Source organism: Gorilla gorilla, chromosome 17 (assembly GCF_029281585.2).
Source record: "Gorilla gorilla gorilla isolate KB3781 chromosome 17, NHGRI_mGorGor1-v2.1_pri, whole genome shotgun sequence".
NCBI classification, from domain to species: Eukaryota; Metazoa; Chordata; class Mammalia; order Primates; family Hominidae; genus Gorilla; species Gorilla gorilla.
The window spans coordinates 37809692-37829848 of record NC_073241.2 but is presented as its reverse complement, the minus strand read 5'-3'; the positions used below and the strand labels follow the sequence as shown (position 1 = coordinate 37829848).

At 43.6% G+C, this 20157-nt stretch overlaps 1 protein-coding gene and 1 pseudogene across 4 annotated transcripts in view; one reads left to right on the top strand and one right to left on the bottom strand.

Annotated features, from left to right (window-relative positions):
- Nucleotides 1-9183: 9183 nt before the first annotated feature.
- Nucleotides 9184-20157, bottom strand: part of SPIRE1 (spire type actin nucleation factor 1) — a 213354-nt gene continuing 202380 nt past the window's right edge. For all 4 annotated transcript variants that reach the window (XM_031003592.3, XM_031003593.3, XM_063699375.1 and 1 more), the window contains 5 exons: nt 17039-17176; nt 15754-15824; nt 15171-15198; nt 14941-15077; nt 9184-12566 (listed from right to left, as the gene is read on the bottom strand). In XM_031003592.3, coding sequence (XP_030859452.1) covers nt 12308-12566; nt 14941-15077; nt 15171-15198; nt 15754-15824; nt 17039-17176 — 633 coding nt within the window. In that variant the 3' untranslated portion in view covers nt 9184-12307. The remainder of the gene's footprint in view (nt 12567-14940; nt 15078-15170; nt 15199-15753; nt 15825-17038; nt 17177-20157) is intronic.
- On the top strand, nt 12926-13743 carry LOC109023998 (high mobility group protein B3-like; annotated as a pseudogene).

The window sequence follows — 20157 nt, the reverse complement described above, 5'->3', positions numbered from 1 at the left end:
CTCTTTTTTTTGAGATGGAGTCTCACTCTGTCGTCCAGGCTAGAGTGCAGTGGTGTGATCTCAGCTCACTGCAAGCTCCGCCTGCCAGGTTTATGCCATTATCCTGTCTCAGCCTCCCCAGCAGCTGGGACTACAGGCACACACTGCCACGCCCGGCTAATTTTTGTGTATTTTTAGTAGAGACGGGATTTCACCATGTTAGCCAGGATGGTCTCGATCTCCTGACCTTGTGATCCACCCGCCTCAGCCTCCCAAAGTGCTGGAATTACAGGCATGAGCCACCATGCCCAGCCGTATGATTACTCTTAAGAGTTAACTACCACACTCAAAAGAGGCAAGTAGTAAAAAATTAATGAGTACAAGCTCTGTACTAATAAATCCCTTTGCATTCATAAAGCAGCTTTGATGACAGGTCTTCAGGATCCCTGTTCTTCTGCACATCAGTTTGTTAATGGGAAAAGCCAGGTTGGGAGGCAGGGCTGTGCAGGTCACCTGACTTGGGTTCTAGTGGTGGGTAGAGCCAAGAGGAATGTGTGACGAGTGGCATTTTCAAGCAGGAGGTAGAAAGCCCAGACTGGCACAAGTCAACCATGCTCACAGCATGAGCTGCTGACTTGGCCTTCTCTATTCTAATGAGCTGTTTTAGGGCTGCAGTAATTTGTTGACTTAGAATTGTACTCCTGACTTAAAGACACGGGGCTGCGTGTTGCATTTATCTGTTGAACTGCACAGTTAACACACCGTGTCAGTTGAAGACATCTTGATGGTTCCATCTTTGTATTTATCACTTATTCTCATGTCCGTATTAAGCCTGCTCATTCAGTCAGTAATGCACTCCACAGTTATTAGGCACCTGTTACATGCCAGGAATTATTTTCAGAAGCTGGGGATACGGCAAGTGAAGCAATCTGACAAAGATGCCTGTGTTCATGGAACAATGTAGTAGAATGTTAGGTGGTACAATGGAAAAAAGAAAATGCAGAAGCCATAAGTAGTGGGACGTGTTGCAGGGAGGAGTGGGAAGGAAGAGGCGACGTGAGGGAGCCACTTGGCAGGGGGAGCAGGCGTGCTCTGCAGAACCCCGTGGGCAGCACCAGTGAGTCAGCAATGGGAAGAAGTGACACGAGGGCACAACTCCCAACTCTTTGACCTATTCAAAGATGGAACTTCACAGAGAATCAGCTCTGCTTTGTCCTAGACACATTTAAACAGAGCTGAGACGGCCTGTCAGGTGAGAGGTTGTGGGTGATTCCTGCCGAAGGGTGGCCATGTGTCTTATCAGCTCTAAATAAAAGCTGGCCATAGAGATCAAATTTAGTGAGGAGTTCAGGCAGCGATGGAGACTTTGGCACTGAGGGCCAGAGCGTGAAGTCTCCCTGCCAGGATCTCATTAATATACACGAGAGGTGCATATCTCAGGGACTACCTGCAGCGGTGCTCGCTATCCTTGACCAAGCTGGAGAACAAGAGTTGTCTTTACTTGTGTTTCCTTTTAGCGCAACTAGGGTTGCCACATACGCCAAGTGGAGGAGAAGAGCCTGCTGTGTGCGCGCACCCGACAGTCACCGGCTTCTCTTTACATTTCCAATAGGAAGCGCACACTACGCTGTGGGAACCAAAACACCAGGTGTCTGCTATGGCCAAGGCAGATAAGGTCTTTCTCTCCAACAGGATCCAGAGATGAACCACTGGTACTAACACCCAACGGCTGATGTAAGGGGCTGTGTCCCTTTTTAAAATAGTCAACTCATCTTTGTGAGGTTTTTCTTTTTAATTTTGAGAGATGGAGCCAGGTTCTTTGTAGCAACTAGTAAAACTGAATTTGCCTTTGCCTCCAGTTTTGAATAAGTGCAGCACATTTTGCACTTTCCTTACTTTCATGTAATATTCATAATCAGGTTTGTCATCAACACAGAAATAATGCTTAGAAAGTATCAGTCATTTCACACTTCACTTTAGTGAAGGGCTGGCTTGGATTACACGCTGCTTCTCAAGTCACACTGGCTCAGGCTTCAAGTGTCTTTACTTGTTGATGCCTGTGTAGTACTGGTTGTTCACACAGTATCCTGAATCTCTCCTAGTTGAAAGTGACCTTGGAGAACACCTAGTCTAACACTCTTGCTTTATTTCATTTATTTATTTTTTCTGAGACGGGGTTTCGCTCTTGTTGCCTAGGCTAGAGTGCAATGGTACGATCTCAGCTCACCACAACCTCCGCCTCCCAGGTTCAAGCGATTCTCCTGCCTCAGCCTCCTCAGTAGCTAAGATTACAGGCATGTGCCACCACACCACGCTAATTTTGTACTTTTAGTGGAGACGGGGTTTCTCCATGTTGGTCAGACTGGTCTTGAACTCCTGACCTCAGTAGCTGGGATTACAGGCATGCACCACCACGCCTAGCTAATTTTGTATTTTTAGTAGAGACAGGGTTTCTCTGTGTTTGTCAGGCTGATCTCGAACTCCCGACCTCAGGTGATCTGCCCTCCTCGTCCTCCCAAAGTGCTGGGATTACAGGCGTGAGCCACTGCGCCTGGCACACTCTTGCTTTAAACTGGAAGAGACAAATTCATACATGCTCAGGAGCTGTCCCAGTGTTAGGTAGCTGTTTTGTTGCCATGCTGAAGCACAGTTTAGTTAGAACCATTCTGGATACTTGAAAACTAGGTGTTGCTGAGAAATAATCTACTTTGCTAATTACAGACTAGTTTTTTTCAGTCATCAGGACAAAAGGTTCTGGGTCTTGAAAAAGCCATTTTGCTAGTTGAGTATTACTTTGGAGTAGAGAGGCGTCCCTCACTGCAGCTGCTGCACCTGGAGCAGTGTCCAACCAGTCACACCCAGAGCCCCTGGTCCAAGCCGATATTCTGTGCCTCTGCCTTCTGCAGCAACCTTGAGATTGTGGTGGATGCCCCCCTAGTGGCTTCTTCTCTCAAGTCATGTTCCCCTTGGTGGGCAAGCTGAATTCTTAGGCTTCTTTTCCCTTTGAGATATCTAAGATGAAAATTTTATCACTTTAAGGCCTGGCACGGTACCTCATGCCTGTCCCAGCATTTTGGGAGGCCGAGGCGGGCAGATCACTTGAGCTCAGGAGTTCAAGACCAGCCTGGGCAATATGGCGAAACCCCATCTCTAGTAAAAATACAAAAATTAGCTGGGCATTGGTGGTGTGTGCCTGTAGTCCCAGTCACTGAGAAGGCTGAAGCGGGAGAATTGCTTGAACCCGGGAGGCAGAAGGTGCAGTGAACCCAGATCATGCCACTGCACTCCAGCCTGGGTGACAGAGCGAGACTCCATCTCAAAAAACAAAAACAAACAAACAAACAAAAGCACACACAGAAAGTGGCCAGGCATGGTGGCTCACACCTGTAATTCCAGCACTTTGGGCGGCCGAAGTGGGCGGATCGCTTGAGCTCAGGAGTTCCAGACCAGCCTGGGCAACATAGGGAGACCCCTGTCGCTACATTTTTTTTTTTAAAGTTAGCCAGGCATGGTGGCATGCACCTGTAGTCCCAGCTACTTAGGAGGCTGATGAGGGAGGATCGCTTGAGCCCAGGAGCTCAAGACTTCAGTGAGCAGCTTTGCACCACTGAACCACTGCACTCCAGCCTGGCTGAGAGTGAGACCCTCTCTCTTAGAAAAAGAAGTGACTGGGTGGGCATGGTGGCTCACGCCTGTAATCCCAGCACTTTGGGAGGCTGAGGCGGGCGGATCACCTGAGGTCGGGAGTTTGAGACCAGCCTGACCAACATGGAGAAACCCCGTCTCTTTATACAAAATTAGCCAGGCGTGGTGGCAGGCGCCTGTAGTCCCCAACTACTCGGGAGGCTGAGGCAGGAGAATCACTTGAACCGGAGGGCTGCGGGTGGGGGGGCATGGGGAGGCGGAAGTTGCAGTGAGCCGAGATCGCGCCATTGCACTCCAGCCTGGGCAACAAAAGCGAAACTCCATCTCAAAAAAAAAAAAAAAAAAAAAAAAAAAAGGAATGACTTTTCTGTAGAAGCTGCATTGCTCGTTAGGCTCTCCTGTGCAGACGTGGGCTCGCTCCCTCCTCGGCCACACTATTCCCTAGAGGCTCCACACACTGTCTGCTCACGAGCCTGAGGTTCAGGTTAGAGCTGCAGAAATCCTCATCTTTGGCTTTCTACTCTCCTAAAAACTCTTGCTGCTGGGAGGAATTGGGATGTGAAGCTTTCTGCTGTCACCCTAGGGAAGGGGGTTAGGGATGGAGGCAGATCAGGGACAACAGATAGATGATTGCTGCAGTCAGAAGGCAGCCCCAAAGCAAAGAAGAATGTATACCAGACGGGCAAGCTTCAAGTGAGCCGCATGCCCTCGATTCACAGACAACCTGCCTCATTGCAGCAGCTGTGAGCATTCCCAGCATTTTGGCCCTCTTGGTGCCAAAAGAAATCTGAATACTAAGCTGTGTCAAACATGCAGATGCTTCTTCAGCTCTCAAGCCCTGAGGACATAAACTTCCAGATGCCCCACATTTCCGGAGCGCTGTCCTGTCAGTTCTGGAGCGCTTGCTGTCACTGCTTCCATCAAACGGGCTCCGAGGCAGCCACCAGTATCGGGAGCACAGCTGCAGTGCCCTGCACGGCAATGGCTAACATATTAGACACCATGTGTATGTTAACAAGATGAGCTGGAATAGTGGTGAAAATTCAGTCTTCCAGGTAACTGCATCTGAACTTTTTGTTTTCCACCCAGGCTGGAGTACAGCGGCGCAATCTCAGCTCACAGCAACCTCCGCCTCCCAGGTTCAAGGGATTCTCCTGCCTTAGCTTTCTGAGTAGCTGGGACTACAGGTGTGCGCCACCATGCCCAGCTAATTTTTGTATTTTTAGTAGAGACGGGGTTTCCTCATGTTGGCCAGATTGGTCTTGAACTCCTGACCTCAAGTGATCTACCCGCCTCAGTCTTCCAGAGTGCTGGGATTACAGGCGTGAGGCACTGCACCCGGCCTGCATGTGAACATTTGATTCGTGTAGGCAGAGGCTTTTTTTTTTTTTTTCCCAAGATGGGGGTCTCGCCATGTTGCCCAGGCTGGTCTTCAACTCTTGGATTCAAGCAGTCCTCTCACCTCGGCCTCCCAAAGTGCTGGGATTACAGGCATGAGCCACTGTGCCCGGCCTAGAGCTTTATATTAAGGTCTTAGCTCTTAAAACTTTTTTGGGTGGGCAAAGGGAGAGGTTTCGCATGCCTTTGGCTAATAGGAGGGAAGCACCACGCCTTTTATTAGCATTATAATCAACGTGTGTGTGCAGGTGCCTGGTGCGAGCACATGCACATTCTGCAGCGATATCAGGAGTCTTTATTTATTTGAGACTGGGTTTCTCTCTTGTTGCTCAGGCTGGAGTGCAGTGGCATAATCTCAGCTCACTGCAACTTCCACTTCCCGGGTTCAAGCGATTCTCCTGCCTCAGTCTCCTGAGTAACTGGGATTACAGGCACCCACCCCCACGCCAGGCTAATTTTTTGTATTTTTAGTAGAGACAGGGTTTCACCATGTTGGGCAGGCTGGTCTCGAACTCCTGATCCACTCGCCTTGGCCTCCAAAATGTTGGGATTACAAGCATGAGCCACCATGCCTGGCCAAGGAGTCTTTAAATAACTCATGTGTGCAATCAAGCCCTTTCCTAAAGGTAGTTTTCTTTATGAAATTGTAGACTATGATTTACAACTGTACATCTTTTCCTCAACTGGAGCTGGTAAGAAAAAAGTTAAATATGTGTTACCCAAAGCTTTTCCTACTTATGGTATCCAAATTCTTTGTATATCTGCAATACAGGAAGCACGAGTCAAAGATTATGACTTGGACTTAGTCACTGGACATGTGGATTATGAGTTGGACACATACACACAAGTATCTTGACATACACATATCATAGAGGAACTTCAGAGGAAGGGGCTCCTAAGAAATGTCTGGCAACTGAGGGAACAGCTTATGTAAATGGATTAATATAAAACTCAACTTTATGTAATGTGTAAGATATTTAGAAGGTAAACCATGCATTCTTAGTTAAGATAAAAACACAAGAACTTTCCTCTGCTCATATTTGAGGAATATGTCTGTTGAGGGACACGTTCTACAAAACAATGAAGTTTGCTGCATCAACTGCATTTTCCTTTCAAGAAAAATTTCTCTGTACCATGCAGTGGTGTTTGACAGCATGTTACCCACAGTAGAATTACTTTCAAAATCTGAGTCAATCTTCTCAAACCCTGCCGCTGCTTTATCAACTAAGTATGCACTACTGTAGATCTTTGATCACTTCAACAATGTTCACAGCATCTTCGCTGGTAGATTTCCTCTTAAAAAACCACATTGCTCATTCACAAGAACCAATGCCTCAGCAATTTACGTTTTCTCATGAGACTGCAGTAATTCAGTCACATCCTCAGGCTCCATGTCTAATTCTAGTTCACTTGCTAGTTCCACCCCATCTGCAGTTACTTCCTCTACTGAAGTCTTGGAATGAACTTCTTCCAAACTCCTGTTCATGTTGCATGTTGACCTCCTTCCATGAATCACCAATGTTTTTAATGGCATCTAGAATGGTGAATCCTTTCCTGAGGGTTTTCAATGTGCTTTGCCCAGATCCATCAGAGGAACCACTGCCTGTGACAGCTAAAGCTTTATGAAGTGTATTTCTTAAGTAAAAGTAAAACTTACTCCTTGATCCATGGGCTACAGAATGGATGTTGTGTTAGCAGGCATGAAAACAACAACAGTCTCCTTGTACATCTCCATCAGACCTCTTGGGTGACCAGGTGCATTGTCAATGAGCAGTAATATTTTGAAAGAAATCTTTTTTTCTGAGCAGTAGGTCTCAACAGTAGGCTTAAAACATTCAGTAAACCTTGCTGTAAACAAATCTGCTGTCATCTGTCGAGGCTTTGTTAGTCATTGGCAGGGTATAGGTAGATTTAGCTTCAGATTCAAGGGCCTTAGGATTTTCTGAATGGTAAATGAGCACTGGCTTCAACGTAAGGTCACCAGCTACATTAGTCCCTAACAAGAGCGTCAGCCTTTGAAGCCTGGAAGCCAGGCATTGACTGTTCTCTAGCTATGAAAGTCCTACATGGCATCTTCTGTTTCATCTGCATTGCAAATGTGTAGTGTAGCCACCTTTTTCAAGATCATAGCTAGATCTTCTGGAGAACTTGCTGCAGCTTCTACATCAGCACTTGCTGCTTTTCCTTGCACTTTATGTTATGGAGATGGCTTCTTTCCTTAAACTTCATGAACCAACCTCTGCAAGCTTTCAAATTTTCTTCTGCAGCCTCCTTACCTCTCTCAGCCTTCAAAGAATTGAAGTGAGTTAAGGCCTTGCTATGGATTAGGTTTGGCTTAAGGAAATGTGGCTGGTTTGATCTTTATCCAGACCACTCAAACATTCTCCATATCAGGAAATAAGGCTGTTTTGCTTTTCTTTTTTTTTTTTTAAAGAAATGGAGTCTCTCTCTGTCACCCAGAACAGAATCCAGTGGTGTGATCATAGCTCACTGCAGCCTCAAACTCCTGGGCTCTAGCGATCCTCCTGCATCAGCCTCCTGAGGAGCTAGGACTACAGGCATGCACCACACACAGCTTGCTTTCTTATCATTAGTGTTCGATGGAGTAACACTTGTAATTTCCTTCAATAACTTTTTCTTTGCATTCACAGCTTGGCTGTTTGGTGCAAGAGGCCTAGCTTTGGGCCTATCTCAGCTTTTGAATGCCTGCTTCACTAAGCATAATCATTTCTAGCTTTTGATTTAAAGCGAGAGACTTTCGACTTTTTCTTTCACTTAACATTTAGAAGCCACTGTACTGTAGGGCTTTTGGCCTCATTTCAATATTGTATCTCAGGGAACGGGGAGCCTGAGGAGAGGGTAAGAGAGACGGGGGAACAGTCAGAACACACACAACATTTATCGATTAAGTTTGCCATTGTATATGGGCACAGGTCATGGCTCCCCAAAACAATTACAACAGTAACATCGAAGATCACAGATCACCATAAAAGATACAGTAATAATGAAAAAGCTTGAAACGTTGGGAGAGCTACCAAAATGTGATGCAGAGACACAAAGTGCGCACAAGCTGTTTGAAAAATGCTGCCGACTGACTTGCCTGCTGCAGGGCTGCCACAAACTGTAAAAATGCAGCACCTGTGAAGCGCCACGAAGCCACACATGATGGGGTGGGACACGTCTGTGCATGGCTGGGGAAACAGTCACCCTTGTGGGTGTATAGCTCTTCAGATCTTTTGCATTAGAATGCAGGCATAAAGTCCCTTATGTATTTTTAATTTCCAAGCAACAATAATTTAAAAATCAGTTGGAGAGTGTCAGCAGGTGCTTCTAGGTTCTGTGTGGTGAGCCCCCAGGTCCTGGCGTGTAGGGCTCTGGATGTCTCTGTACACAGGATAGAAACACGGTCACATGGGAATGCCAATATGACTTATTGCTTATTGAGCTGTGCAGGCTTTTCTGCTTTATCAATTACGCCTCCAGGAAGCTGTGAAAGAAAGCTTCATCCATCTCCCACAGGATTTGTCTCCATATTTGTGACACATAATAAAATGTTATGTACTCTTTACATAATTTTACTCTCCTACTCATGGCTGCTTATCACTTGTGGTGACAACATGTTAATTTTTCCAGTGCGGTCCTTGTAGACTGCTTTTCTTTTTTTTTTTTTTTTGAGGCAGAGTCTTGCTCTGTCACCCAGGCTGGAGTACAGTGGCACAATCTCAGCTCACTGCAATCTCCACCTGCCGGGTTCAAGCGATTCTTGTGCCTTAGCCTCCCCAGTAGCTGGGATTACAGGAGCACACCACCACGCCTGGCTAATTTCTGTATTTTTAGTAGAGATGGGGTTTCACTATGTTGGCCACCATGTACAAAAATACAAAAATTAGCTGGGCATGGTGGCGGGCACTTGTAATCCCAGCTACTCGGGAGGCTGAGGCACGAGAATCGCTTGAACTCCTGACCTCAGGTGATCCGTCTGCCTCGGCCTCCCAAAGTGCTGGGATTACAGGCGTGAACCACCATGCCCGGCCTAGACTGTATTTCTTCAAAGATCACAGGCTGCTGATAAAAGTACCCTGCCTTCCCAATCCAGGTGATTTCTGACAGCTAGTTACCAAAAGACATAACCGTCTTACGACAGCAACTCAACACAGAAAGTCTGATGGAAAGCCATTTTATTTCTAAATTTTAAAATAGAAGACTTTAATGGAAAACATTTAGTACCATCATGTCACCCTGAATGCCAGCAATACCTCGACTTTTACACACGCAGGAAGCCTAGTAACAGCCCCGTCAGTAGTACACATTTCTCTATGGTCCTTCAACAGTTTTGCATATACAAAATTTTCTGCTATTTTGCTTTAGCAAACAGCAATAACTTTTGTGTTTCCTATATGACACCTAATATCCAGTCCTACAGTAATATAGTTAGAAAAATAAAAGGCTTAAAAATTTCATAGTACGAGTTCATGGTGCTAATAACAGAATCTCTTTAAACATAAGATCATTTTAAGCCTCTTACATAACCACCTTCTGGTTTCATTTGAAATCCTTAAGAATTAAAATCTAGTAAGATTGTTAAATCAATGTACGTCAATCATTCATTTTCACTTGCCTTGGGAGAGTTAATTCCCACTGTCCACTGAATGAATGCCTTTCAAATATTAATAAATATATTACAGTATTTACAAGCATTCTTATACACTCCAACACTGACAGGGAGTTAAGCCATGGAGAGGGAAGCACAGGTTTCCCAATAGTGTGACTTCATGACGTATGGGACAAAAGGAACCGGTGCTCAGGCCTGGAGGGAGCTGAGATGAGAGCAGGGATGATGGTTCAGATACGCACACATGCTCTAAGACACATCAGACTCTAGCTGAGACCAGCCAGACATTTCTTTTGTTGTTGGATTAGAAGTAAAAGCTGAACAAGAAACCAGGACAAGGAAGGAAGAACTGGAAGCTATGCCTAAAGTCAGACCAGGCTAAGGATTTTAAAACCAAGCTCCACAAGCTCTTAGTGAATTACCCTGTGGAAACTATGTAGCTGACGTGAAGTGTGGAACGGGGCGGTACAAAGGGGGGTTAAATGTAAGACTTTGTTTCGGCAACAAAAAATGATAGTAATTTGATTTCTAGAACTTTAACTGTGCCATGTGCCCTTTCTTACCCCACTTTCTGCAGATTGTTTCATATGAACGTACCCTCCATGTGACCTCTTTAATGCACCTGGCAAACTCCGTTAATGCTGCTGAAGAATGTATGTTCCGTGCTGTGGTAAGAGGTGATCGTAATGCCCAAATCATCCAATACATTATCATAAAGTGAAGTGAAAGACATGTACTAGATGTTTGCTTTGTGAATGTGAATGAAAGTCTTATTTTGGGGGTGTAGTTTCTTATGTTTTAATAAAAACAGTAGTCATTATTTTAAAAAGCACATTCTCCTAGGTGCATATTTATATACATATACAAATACCATTTCCTTCCCCCTTGTGCCCTTCTGGGTAGTCATTTTAAAAACTCAAGCCTGGGGTCATCAAAAGGGGTAGATTTATACTCCCACCTAACTGTCTGGAGTATAGAGTTCAGATAGTCTCTTAGGAAGTTTTATAAATGAGATTCACCCAGTACAATTCTGAAAGCTCTTAAACAGGAGTCTTTAAAATAATGTAAACACTTAAGTAATCAATAAGGGTTCTCTGGTGGCCCACTTTTACATGCAAATACAGACCAACTGTTAACATGCATTATTTTAGTCAACTGGTAAAGTTTATTTCATAAGTGTAAGTAATTTTAAGCCTTTTACTAAACTGTAAATTTCAATCCATTAAAAACTACTACCGGAGCAGTTTTGAGGTATTACTGTTAATTTAGTATAGAAATGTTACTGTATTTTGATGTGGTATGAAATGCAGCCGCCATGCCTTTCATGAAACGGTGCTATCGTGGTGCTGACTACAGACATGTCCTATGGCTTTCAGGAAATTATTGTGCATGTGCATTAACAGATTTTCCAAACATTAATGACAATTTGATTGGTTAGTCATTTGTAAGCATACCAAAATAATAAAGTATAGCCCATGTATGAGCCAAACACACTGAGACATTTGAGGCATACAATGCTACCCTCCAGTCTACTTTCGTCAGAAACCAAACCTACTCACTCAAATCATTTACAAGGAAAACTAGTGCAGAAAGCACCCCAAAAATGTTGCCTGTCAGCAGGTTAATTTTCTTCTAACTTTAAAAGAAGTAGATATTTTTTCTTTTAAAATTCATTTATAAAAATAAATTTCAGTTTGAGACCCTAGGTACCAAATTGTGGCTTAATTTACTCAAGATGGATGTACTATAAAGTTATGAAAAATGTAGTTGAAAACGCATGAGCTCCAGCTCATTTCTGCGGCGTGGCCAACAGCTGCCACTGTACGCTGTCACAACCCTTCTCATAGGTAACCAAAATACACTCAACGTCTTGACAAACTTTTAGCCTTCCTTTGTCCTGAAACTCCCACACAACTTTAATTCTTAGACCTCCATTATAAAACTATTAGTAACCATAATACATTCAAGATAGAGAATGAAGACCTGTCATCCACTCAGGAGACACTGAACCAGGGCACTGGGACAACACGGCCATTCAGGGGAAATAGTCACCCTTGTGGGTGTACGGCTCTTCAGATGTTTTGCACTAGAATTCAGGCATAAAGTCCCTTATGTAATTTTTATCTCCAAGCAACAACATTTAAAAATCAGTTGAAGAGTGTCAGCAGGTGCTTCTAGGTTCTGTGCTGTGAGCCCCCAGGTCGTGGAGTGTAGGGCTCTGGATCTCTCTGTACACGGAATAGAAACACAGTCAAGTGGAAATGCCAATATGACTTACTGCTTAGGGCTGTGCTGACATCGGCATCTCTGTTAGACTGATTCTCATAGGAGAAGCTTTTTTTTTTTTTGCCTTAGTCAGGAGATTATTCGAGGAACAGTAAAGAACTGAACTAAGGAAGTAGCTACTGGCTTCCAAAGCCACACACACACAAAAGTAAGTTTCAAACTGTTGTCCTCTCTCAGTGCAAACGAGCAATTGGCGGACCTGTCACGTTTCATCAATCGATACGAACACAGCATTCAGTCTGTGGAACAATGTGATGCGGCAAAAATCTGATCTAATGCAAATTCAAGCCCACTAAATAAAACCACAGAAAGGAGAGCCAGCCTGGCTCAGTGTTCTCGCGCACGCACGCTGACTCCAAGCACAAAAGCAGCTGAAAGGCACGAGGCTCAGATCTCACTGATCGTCCTCTCTGAAGGGCAGTACTCCGAGGGGCCTGGCGAGGACATGTAGAAAGACTGCGTTTTCCTTTTCAATCGGGCCCTTTTGTTGGCCAACACCAGACTGCGCCGGCTTGAACTGATGATTTCCGAAATGAACTTCTTGCAGTCCACACACACCTCCATGGTGCTCCAGTCCTCCATCAACTCTTTGGGAAACTGGAGTTCTTCATCTGATTTGTCCATAGACTTAGATTTTGAGGAGAACCTGGGGTGAAAACAAAACAGAAGCCCAGCATTGTTACTTATAGGTCTGCTGCAATATTAAGAAAATATGTGTAAAAAAAAGTAAATTTGTTGTCAAAACATCATGGAATGGATGAGTGATTTAATCATATGTCCTAAAAAAATTTCTTACTGGTGACAAGGCTAAAAAATATTACTTAGAAAAGAAAGTAGGAGGCCCAGTGCGGTGGCTCACGCCTGTAATCCCAGCACTTTGGGAGGCTGAGGCGGGCAGATCACCTGAGGTCAGGAGTTGGAGGCCAGCCTGGCTAACATGGCGAAACCCAGTCTCTACTAAAAAAAAAAAAAAAAATAGCTGGGCGTGGTGGTGGGCCCCTGTAATCCCCACTTCTCTGGAGGCTGAGGCGGGAGAATCGCTTGAACCCGGGAGGTGAAGGTTGCGGTGAGCCGAGATGGCACCACTGCACTCCAGCCAGGGTGACAAAAGCGAAACTCTGTCTCAAAAAACAAAAAAAGAAAAGGAAAGAAAGCAGGAAACATGTCTTATTAAGACAGGCACTGCCCAGACTATCGAACAATACAGTCAGGATGGCTAAAGGTGACCCCAAGAAACCAAAGGGCAAGATGTCGGCTTATGCCTTTTTGTGCAGACGTGCAGAGAAGAACATAAGAAGAAGAGCCCAGCGGTCTCTGTCAATTTTGCAGAATTTTCCAAGAAGTGCTCTGAGAGGTGGAAGACAATGTCTGGGAAAGAGAAGTCTAAATTTGATGAAATGGCAAAGGTGGATAAAGTATACTACCACTGGGAAATGAAGGATTATGGACCAGCTAAGGGAGGCAAGAAGAAGGATCCTAATGCCCCGAAAAAGCCACCGTCTGGATTCTTCCTGCTCTGTTCAGAATTCCACCCCAAGATCAAATTCATAAACCCTGGCATCTCTACTGGAGACGTGGCAAAAAAGTTGGGTGAGATGTGGAATAACTTAAATGACAGTGAAAAGCAGCCTTACACCACTAAGGCGGCAAAGCTGAAGGAAAAGTATGAGAAGGATGTTTCTGACTATAAGTTGAAAGGAAAGTTTGATGGAGAAAAGGGTGCTGCTAAAGTTGCCCAGAAAAAGGTGGAAGAGGAAGATGAAGATGAACAAGATGAAAAGGAAGAAGGAGGGGAGGAGGAGGAGGAGGAGGAGGATGAATAAGAGACTGTTCATCTGAAAAAAAAAAAAGAAATAATACTAAAAACTCTTAACCACCCTTCTAGAATTCTTGGAAAATAGGGTATTCATCTGATTCCCAATGAACATTAGCTAACTGTAGATGGCAGGTCAGACTACAGGAAATTCAAGTAAATTTATCTTAATCCCATGACATATCCTAAAAACTAAATTTTGACTAGTTTTCTCATCATTTATGTATTTATCAAACAAGCCTCTCCCTCCCCAACAATTCCCTGTATTTGTGCGATTATTTATTGGGATTCCAAGGAGCTGGAGTTAACCAGACCAACATCATAATAAATATTTCCAGGAATGTCTGAGATAACCAGGAATCATCTACTTATTTACTATTTTAACTAAACCAAACAGGATATAAATGGGTAGTCTATAGTACGTTCAGAGTTAAGTATGGAAAACTGTAGCAGCTGTTATGTGCACTGCCTTGAGCTCACTGAAAATTCACACCCAGAGGTCTCAGAGGAGGCAGCCCAAGCACAGAGGCAGACGTTTCAGGCACAAGGTTCATGCTGGGCTCACAGCTTCTTCGCCTCGCTGTCCACGGAGCCAGGACATGTGGTTGGTAGATCAAAGCCCAGCCTCTCGGCCCTGCCAGCTTGAGGCTTGAGCTGGCCTACCTCCTTCCATCTTTCTTAAGGCCCAACACTAAACTTACCCTGCACTAAATGCAAAGGGACTGATACTCAGGTGATGTTTTTTCTTTTAAATTATTAGCTCTTGGCATAAAGCTTTATTTCTGCCTTTACAATAATAGTAAAGTCAGTCAAAGCTATGGCAGAACATTGTAAACAGGATTAAACAGATTCCTTTCAAAACTAGACAAGGAGGAAAAGATGAGACTGTTACATTCCAATTTTCAACTCCATTGAAAACAAGGTCAGTTTTAAAGATGACTCTTACAGGACACAGTAAAATAGTTATTTCTAAAGTAGAAAAAAATATAAACTCTGTGATGAAAGTATCTTTCAAGTAGCTAGCCATTATTCCTTGAAAAGTTACCTTTGGGGAAGTTTTGGAGATTTGCGTGTAAAACTGTATTAAAACCAACCAACAAACCAATGAAAACCCCTCGAGCCAAAACCCTAACACTCTACCACAGTCCTCAAGAGTAGAACTCTTCTTCTGCAAAGGATGGTTTGACAACCCAGGCCCCTTGCTCACCTGGCAATGCTCCGAAGTGGCCGATGATGGGCAGTGGAGGGTTTTTCTGACCTCATACTACTTTCCCCTCTTTGCAGAGCAGAAGGTCCCAATGAAAAGATAGGAAGAGTGGAGTATGGTTTGGAGGGCAGCCGCATCTATTATCCCAAATAAAACTGACAATGAGCAGTACCGTTAAAGAGGCAGTCACTAAAAGGAACACAAGTATAAATGAACCAAGCTTAGCTTACCTTTTTGCAACACTGTGAGCACACCGGCCTGTAAACAAAATCATAAATGTTATTTGGCATGATACCAGGGGATGCAACTGGGAGTTAGAGAAGCCTATGGCAGTACAGTTGTAAGTTTCCACAATAAACTGCAAAACTCTCCCTTCTTCTATTAGAATGTAACAAATTGACACACTGTGAATTGCCAAAAAGATAATCTACAGAACTTAACTCTTACACTGTCTCCTATAAAAGGATCAACTTACATGTGTTTGGAATTTTCTTATTTGTCTATCCAGGGATCACATGATAATCACATCTTATTTTTTTTCTGTTCAAACATGACATATTATTAGAATGATCTTAGTTATGTAAAAGAAGTAACATAGAGAAACATTTTCTAGGTTCAATATCAAATAAATATTTGGCTCACTCTCTTAAGAAATCAGTATTCCTAACCTACAAGGATAGCACAAGGTAACGTAACAGAGTGAGTCATTTCTAATTTTATTCCTGTTTAGAAAGATGGTGAAATAAGGAAGGTAATTAGTATTTCTCTTACGACTGTTAAATTTATCTTTTCATCGATTACAAAATACCTTACCTCTTACAGAACTGACAGGTATAAGACCAAGTGAAGAAGGAAAACCTCCTGGTTCGGCAACAAAAGCAGAGCTAAAAAATACAAATTTAAGAGGAAAAAAAAACATTGCCAACAGCAAATTTCCTAATATCCATGTTTGAATATGCTTTACATCTATATATGGGGGAAGCTGAACAGACAAGAGGAGGAAGACAATTCAGAAATCCTGTTTATAACAGCTGGCTCTGTGATGCTGATAATGTAGCTCTGTATTTAATTATAATTCTATTTCAAAAGATAATAAAAGGCCACAGCTCTTAAGTGTCTCTTCATCATGGAAGGAATCTGCAGAAGGTTCTGAAAAACCCTCCTCTGTTTCTCAGATACATTTTTTTTTTTTTTTTTATGAGATGGCGTCTCACTGTTTCACCTAGGCTGGAGTGCAATGGCATGATCTTGGCTCACTGCAAGCTCCGCCTCCTGGGTTCACGCCATTCTCCTGCCTCAGCCTCCTGAGTAGCTGGGACTACAGACACCTGCTACCAGGCCTGGCTAATTTTTTGGTATCTTTAGTAGAGATGGGGTTTCACTGTGTTAGCCAGGATGGTCTCGATCTCCTGACCTTGTGATCCGCCTGCCTAGGCCACCCAAAGTGCTGGGATTACAGGCGTGAGCCACTGCACCCGGCCTTCTCAGATACATTTTCTTTACAGATCCTTTAAAAGTGTAATGACTAAATGCACACATGGCTTTTTTATTTTTTTGAGACGGAGTCTCACTATGTCACCAGGCTGGAGTGCAGTGGCGCAATCTCAGCTCACTGCAACATCCACCTCCTGGGTTCAAGCGATTCTCCCACCTCAGCCTCCCGAGTAGCTGGGATTACAGGCACGCACCACCATGCCCAGCTAATTTTTGCATTTTTAGTAGAGACAGGGTTTCACCATGTTGGCCAGGATGGTCTTGATATCCCGACCTCGTGATCTGCCTGCCTCAGCTTCCCGAAGTGCTGGGATTACAAGCATGAACCACCATGCCTGGCCACATGCATGGTTTTAGGAAGACATATCGATATTTGTTATGGTTGCTTCAAAACCTTCCAGTTTTGATTTCTAAGGCAGAAACAAAAATGTCCCCTCTTGTGAACGAGACAGCACATGTACTGTCTACTAGGATATGAACATCACACATCCCAAATCCCCTCAAAGTCTGTGCCACCTGGCTAGCAGATAACTCTCCCAGGAGACTATGCATGGGACTGGCCATCCTTCTACTCTTCTGATCAATCAACTTTAAACAGCACTACCTTTCCTTTTTTCAAGGCGGTGTAGATGTCTTTATACTGTTGGTATTTTTCCAGCTCTGCCTTCACCAGGACCTGGCGAATATGCATTACTTCTTCCACAGTAAGAGCGAGGCATTCCACTGGGTAGCAGAATTCCTCCTGAAATTCAAAATGTCACGTGAATAAGAGATTCCTACCCCCTGTTCTGGAAGTGCAAAATTTCCCGTCAGATCAGATACCTGATTAGTAGCTTCAGAGAAGAAAACAGGTTTCCCAATGACCACTGGGACAGAGCTGGCTCCCTCTGGGGACCACGTCATTTCTAACTACACTAAGACTAAAGATGGCAGAAAACATCTGGGGACCAAGTGATCTACTGAAATTTCCAATAAATGAAAGTTCCTCACGTTTGCTCAGGTATTTTGACTCAAGTAACTCTATTCCGTTAAGCAGGGCTATATTGAAATATTTCAAGCAGGGCTTGAAATCTTGAAAAAAATTTTATTCTAAACCAATTTTGTGTCAGTTTTCTTCTACACTTATGAAAAAGACATTACTTAGTGTTGTATTGTACATTATATACCAATAGATAAAAAGCAAATCTACAGTGGTCCTTTTTTTTTTTTTTTTTCCACAACAGGGTCTCATTCTGTCACCCAGGCTGGAGGGCAGTGATGCGATCATGGGTCACTGCAGCCTTGACTTCCTGGGCTCAACTGATCCTCCCACCTCAGCCTCCCAAGTAGCTGGGACTACAGGTGCATGCCACCATGCCCAGCTAATTTTTTTGTATTTTTTGCAGAGATGGGGTTTCACCATGTTGCCCAGGCTGGTCTTGAACTCCTGGGCTCAAGTGATCTGCCCACTTCGGCCTCCCAAAGTGCTGGGATTACAGGCATGAGCCACCATGCCTAGCCTGGCCCTGTTTTTAAAACTCATTTGTGGTACCCAGAATAGCCAAAAGAAGATGGTTAGTAATTTTTACTGACAAGCATTATTTAGTGATCAGTTACATCAGCACACCTTTACAAATCCTAATGGTACGAGTGGAACTGGAACACGAAACTACTGGAGCATTTATATCCAAAAGGCAGTCTCTCCAGGCTGCCCCACAGTTCTCTAGATTTGTTGTTACTTTCAACAAATGCTAAATGTATAGTCAGCACTGGAAAGACTAGAGAAATGTAAAAGATTTCATAATAAATATTTATGTTGGCTGTCTTGTGTTAATGGTTTCCCTACAAGCAGCTGCGGAAGATGTTGATGTAACTGATCTCATTGAATAAGAGCCTCACACCCATCCGCTCCCCATCCGGCCCCGCACTTGATTGGTGGATCTCAGAGAAAGACAGAACAGTCTTGTGCATTCGGACCCTGCCAGGCTGCAAGGGGCCATTGTGGTGCAGTGACACTGAAACTGAATGTTCTCAGCACAAACACATTATAATTCACTCCCACACACACACAACAGCATCGCTCACAGGCACTCAGGAATCCAACATGCCAGTGAGAAAGCACATGACTATGAATGCAGTCAGTTTATGGAGTTTTAACAATCAGTTCTGTCTTTCAGTCAGAGAACAACAAAAATCAATCTAGGTTGCAAACTTGTCAAACATTAGCATTTTACTTAAAAAAGTAGTCTGAAGAACTACTGCTTCTTACTAAAAATCAATGCAAAACCATCTCTGTTCAAGCTAACTTAAGGAAGGTTACATTCGCTTAAAAATGCTTTGGGAAAAATCCTGCATTTGAATTTTTAACATGAGAAGCTTATTAGTATAAGAGGACGGGGGGTGAGTTTACTCAGAAAGATTATATCATTTGCTCTAAGATGCCTAAAATACTCATTTAAAAAATTAACGATCACAGTTTTCTCTTTCAACAGGAACTACTTTCAGAGATGACAGAATTAAATCAGCGTGCCTGATACCTACTATGTTTTGCTCCACCCTCAGAAAAAGAGTAGTGTTAGGTGGGAACAATAAACTGCCTTTTTGAGGGTTAGGCCATTAAAACTGTGCACTAAGTAAGTAGTGTTGCCTGAATACATCCGAATGATGGCATTTCTCAGCTTTTAATGTATTTCAGAAGTTTTGCTATTATTTTTATTCATCAGTGATGAGTATGAGTAGGGTATGCCTTCTGATGGCTAACGATATGACAAAATGGCTATGCTGCAACAAAATAATGTGGGAATCTAGCACATAACCAGGTAAACACTACTAGATTTATTACGTAGCAAATAACCAGATAGCCAGATTTGTTATTGTGTGTGCTAGCAAGACAGCAGATGGTACCAACTTAACTGACTTTATGATGTGGATAACTGGGCTGTAAACCCTTCAGGCAGATGGTGATTTTTTTCATTTGTAGGGATACGCTAGCATGGCACAACAGACCTGGCAGCTTGCACCTCCCTCTCTTCAGTCTTGAGTCACAAAAGGGCTTACTTAGTAAAGCATATTTTCAACTCACTGCTTTGACCCACATGAAAATCCAGTACTTCATGGGATATAATCATTTTTCTTTCGTTTTGAGACAATGTCTCGCTCTGTCACCCAGGCTGGAGCATAGTGGCATGATCTTGGCTCACCGCAACCTCTGCCTCCCGGGTTCAAGTGATTCTTGTGCCTCAGCCCCCTGAGTAGCTGGGATTACAGGTGTGCACCACCACACCTAGCTAATTTTTGTGTAGAGATGGGGGTTCGTCATGTTCGCCAGGCTGGTCTTGAACTCCTGTCCTCAAGTGATCTGCCAGCCTCAGCCTCTCAAAGTGCTGGGATCACAGGCGTGAGCAACTGCGCCTGGCCATCATGAGATATAATTTAAAAATAGTAGATTTTTGTTTGCTTTCTTGTTCTTTTTTAAAAATTTTCAAGCAGATTACCCTTTAGTGAAATAATTTCCATCCGGTCAAATGCTAATGTTTTAATTTTGGAGACTTCCCAAGGACAACAAAACTTTAATGCAACATAAAAGAAAATGATAAATAGCTACTAAAATAGTTTTAATTATTTTTTTCAGTTTACAAAAATATTAATTCGACATCTCCAAAGCCAAATTAAACTTCCACAGATCTCGTAGAGCTATTAGCACTCTGGAATGTGGAGGGCACTCAAGGCCCCAGCGAGAGCGGG